The sequence below is a fragment of the Octopus bimaculoides genome, chromosome 3 (genome assembly GCF_001194135.2).
Source record: "Octopus bimaculoides isolate UCB-OBI-ISO-001 chromosome 3, ASM119413v2, whole genome shotgun sequence".
NCBI classification, from domain to species: Eukaryota; Metazoa; Mollusca; class Cephalopoda; order Octopoda; family Octopodidae; genus Octopus; species Octopus bimaculoides.
Window position 1 is genome coordinate 46,856,436 of NC_068983.1, and position 2,946 is coordinate 46,859,381.

Here is a 2,946-nt window from a genome sequence, read left to right on the forward strand (position 1 = left end):
GTAAATCTACAAATATAAGCAATTTATTGTATGCACATATAACTTTATATATGAATGTTTATATGTGAGTAAATGTAGATGCAGGAGTGGCTGTGTAGTAAGTAGCTTGGTTACCAACCACATGGTTCCGGGTTCAGTCCCACTGCATGGCACCTTGGGCAAGTGTCTTCTACTAAAGCCTTGGGCCGACCAAAGCCTTGTTAGTGGATTTGGTAGACAGAAACTGAAAGAAGCCCGTTGTATATATGTATATATATATATATATGTGTATGTATATGTTTGTGTGTCTGTGTTTGTCACCCCCCAGCATCGCTTGACAACCGATGGTGGTGTGTTTACATCCCCGTAACTTAGTGGTTTGGCAAAAGAGACCGATAGAATAAGTACTAGGCTTACAAAGAATAAGTCCCGGGGTCGATTAGCTCAACTAAAGGCGGTGCTCCAGCATGGCCACAGTCAAATGGCTGAAACAAGTAAAAGAGTAAAAGAGTAAGAGTATACATATCAGGAAAAGAGAATGGATATATTTACTTATCCCAGTTATTAATGAATAGTTCAGTATTTGTTAAACTTTGTTTTCATAAGGCATTTTCTTTGCCTAATCCTTCTTCATATTAACCTGCTGAGACTGCTCCTGGTTCTATGATACAAATTCCATGTTTGATCCATCAGCATCCAGAGTATTCTGTCAAATGCAATATTTTTTCATTCACATTATTCTTAATTAATCATACATTATCTCAGAGCTTCGAGATTTTGATGTTGTGGTTGCTTATTTGTAGAATGATATTGTAGGGTAGGTGTGAGAGATGTGACCTGTCCTTTTGAACATAAAACAAGTAGAATATTTAGGCAGGATATGGCCAGTTTAAATGTTAAAGGGTTAAAGTGATCTAAATTAAAAACCTTCCATCAAAATTTGTTTTTAATTCAGGTCCCAGATACTAACTCAACCCTTTAATATTCAAATCAAATACATTCTCGCAAATGTAAAGCTTATTTATTCACATCATTTTAAATTAATCATGCATTATCTTGTAGCTTTGAGATTTCAAGCACTAAAAGCTTTCGTTCTTGAATATGCACTACTGAAATCTGGGGCCATCTTATCACTGTTGTATTTCATCTTCAGAGAAATTCTATGACATAAGGGGACTTGTTTGCTGAATTCTATAAACAAGGGCCACAATTCTTGTTTAGATTCATTGATCTGGGACTAGCTTTGACTGCAGAGGCATAACCAGGTCAAATCACTCTGGTATCTCTGAAATCCCTTCCCCTCAGAAGTAATTAGCAAATTCAGATTCAAATGAATTAATTAATACTGAAATGTCTTAAGAATTAATATGCATGTCATTGTAATTCTAAATACTTATATTTTAAAAAATTTTCCCTGTCATTCTTCTTCTTCTTCTTCTTCTTCTTCTTCTCCCCCTTTGTCGTCATCTTATTATTATTATTATCATTATTATTTTAAAGCAGAGAGCTGGCAGAATCATTAGCATGCTGGGAAGAATGCTTTACGGCATTCACCTGTCTTTATGGTCTGAGTTCAAATTTCGTCGAGTTCAACTTTGCTTTTCATATATTCGGGGGTCGATAAATTAAGTACCAGTGACACGCTGGGCTCAATTCAATCAACTAGTCCCCTCCTCCCAAATTTCAGGCCTTGTGCCTACAATAGAAAAGATTATTATTATTATTATTATTATTATTATTATTATTCAGTAGTCTTATTTTCATCATGTGCTTTCACTGCACTACTGAATACAGCTCTGTGTGCCTTGGGTATGTGCTGTGGTTTGTTTCGGTTATTTTCACTGTTTTGGATGTGTGCAGTGCCTAGCAGTGCTATTTTCAGTATGTTATATATATTCGTAAGTCATGGTGTTTTGGTTATGCACCTGTATGTTTTTTTTTTAATCATACCTAATGCACCTATTAATATAGGGATTGTTTCTGTTTTTAGGCTCCACATTATTATCATTATTATTATTATTATCATTATTATTATTGTTATTATCATCATCATCGTCATCATTATTATTATAATATAAAGGAAATCATCATCATTATTATTATTATTATTAATTAATTAATTAATTAATTAATTAATTAATTAAGTAATTAATTCATCAATTTTTATTCATTTATTTTTTTTTTCAGAAAGTTGTCATTTGGGATTTGAACAAAATTTGGCAGCCACACCGAATCATGTTTGATTGTCACAGAGATTGGATTACTGATTGCAAGATGTCTAAATGTGGGGAATTCTTGGTAAATTTTCAACCTATTTCTTTCCTTATTCTTTTAATTGGTTCTCTTATTCATATTCACTACAAGAATATCCATACCATCAAACATAACATCCAATTCCAGTCTAATGCTTACTTTGATTTTCCATTTATGGTTATACAACTTTGCTATTTCTAAGACTTGGAGCTGTTTATTCTGTGGGGTTTTTTTCACTTCGTTGTGAAGAATATTCGAGTTACGTACAGATAATGAAATAGTAAATTAATAATTGAAAAAGAATTTACTTCTTGAAAAAATATATTATGGAACTATTATGTACCTTTGATAATAATGATATTGACAAACATGACGGTGATGATGTTATGTAATGGACTCTCCCATCAGTTTTGACGTATGAGGATCCAACAACCTACTCTTTCTTTGTCAGTCATAATGCTTATGTCGAATGTGACATTTAAGTCCCATCAATGATTTGCCAAGAAGCCTACAGATCCTGCAAGTATTGATTTAAATACACAACCGAAACAGCTTCTAATAGTTTCATGCTTTTGTGATACTTGAACAGGCATCGTCATCATCATCATTTAACATCTGCTTTCCATGCTAGCATGGGTTGGACGATTTGACTGAGGACTGGTGAACCGGCTGGCTGCACCGGGCTCCAATCTGATCTGGCAGAGTTTCTACAGC

General features: G+C 33.8%; 1 protein-coding gene across 1 annotated transcript in view; it reads left to right on the top strand.

Annotated features, from left to right (window-relative positions):
* Nucleotides 1–2,946, top strand: part of LOC106875605 (telomerase protein component 1) — a 214,501-nt gene that overhangs the window by 175,512 nt on the left and 36,043 nt on the right. The window contains exon 49 of the mRNA XM_052966744.1: nt 2,167–2,277. Within this exon, the coding sequence (XP_052822704.1) occupies nt 2,167–2,277 (111 nt within the window). The remainder of the gene's footprint in view (nt 1–2,166; nt 2,278–2,946) is intronic.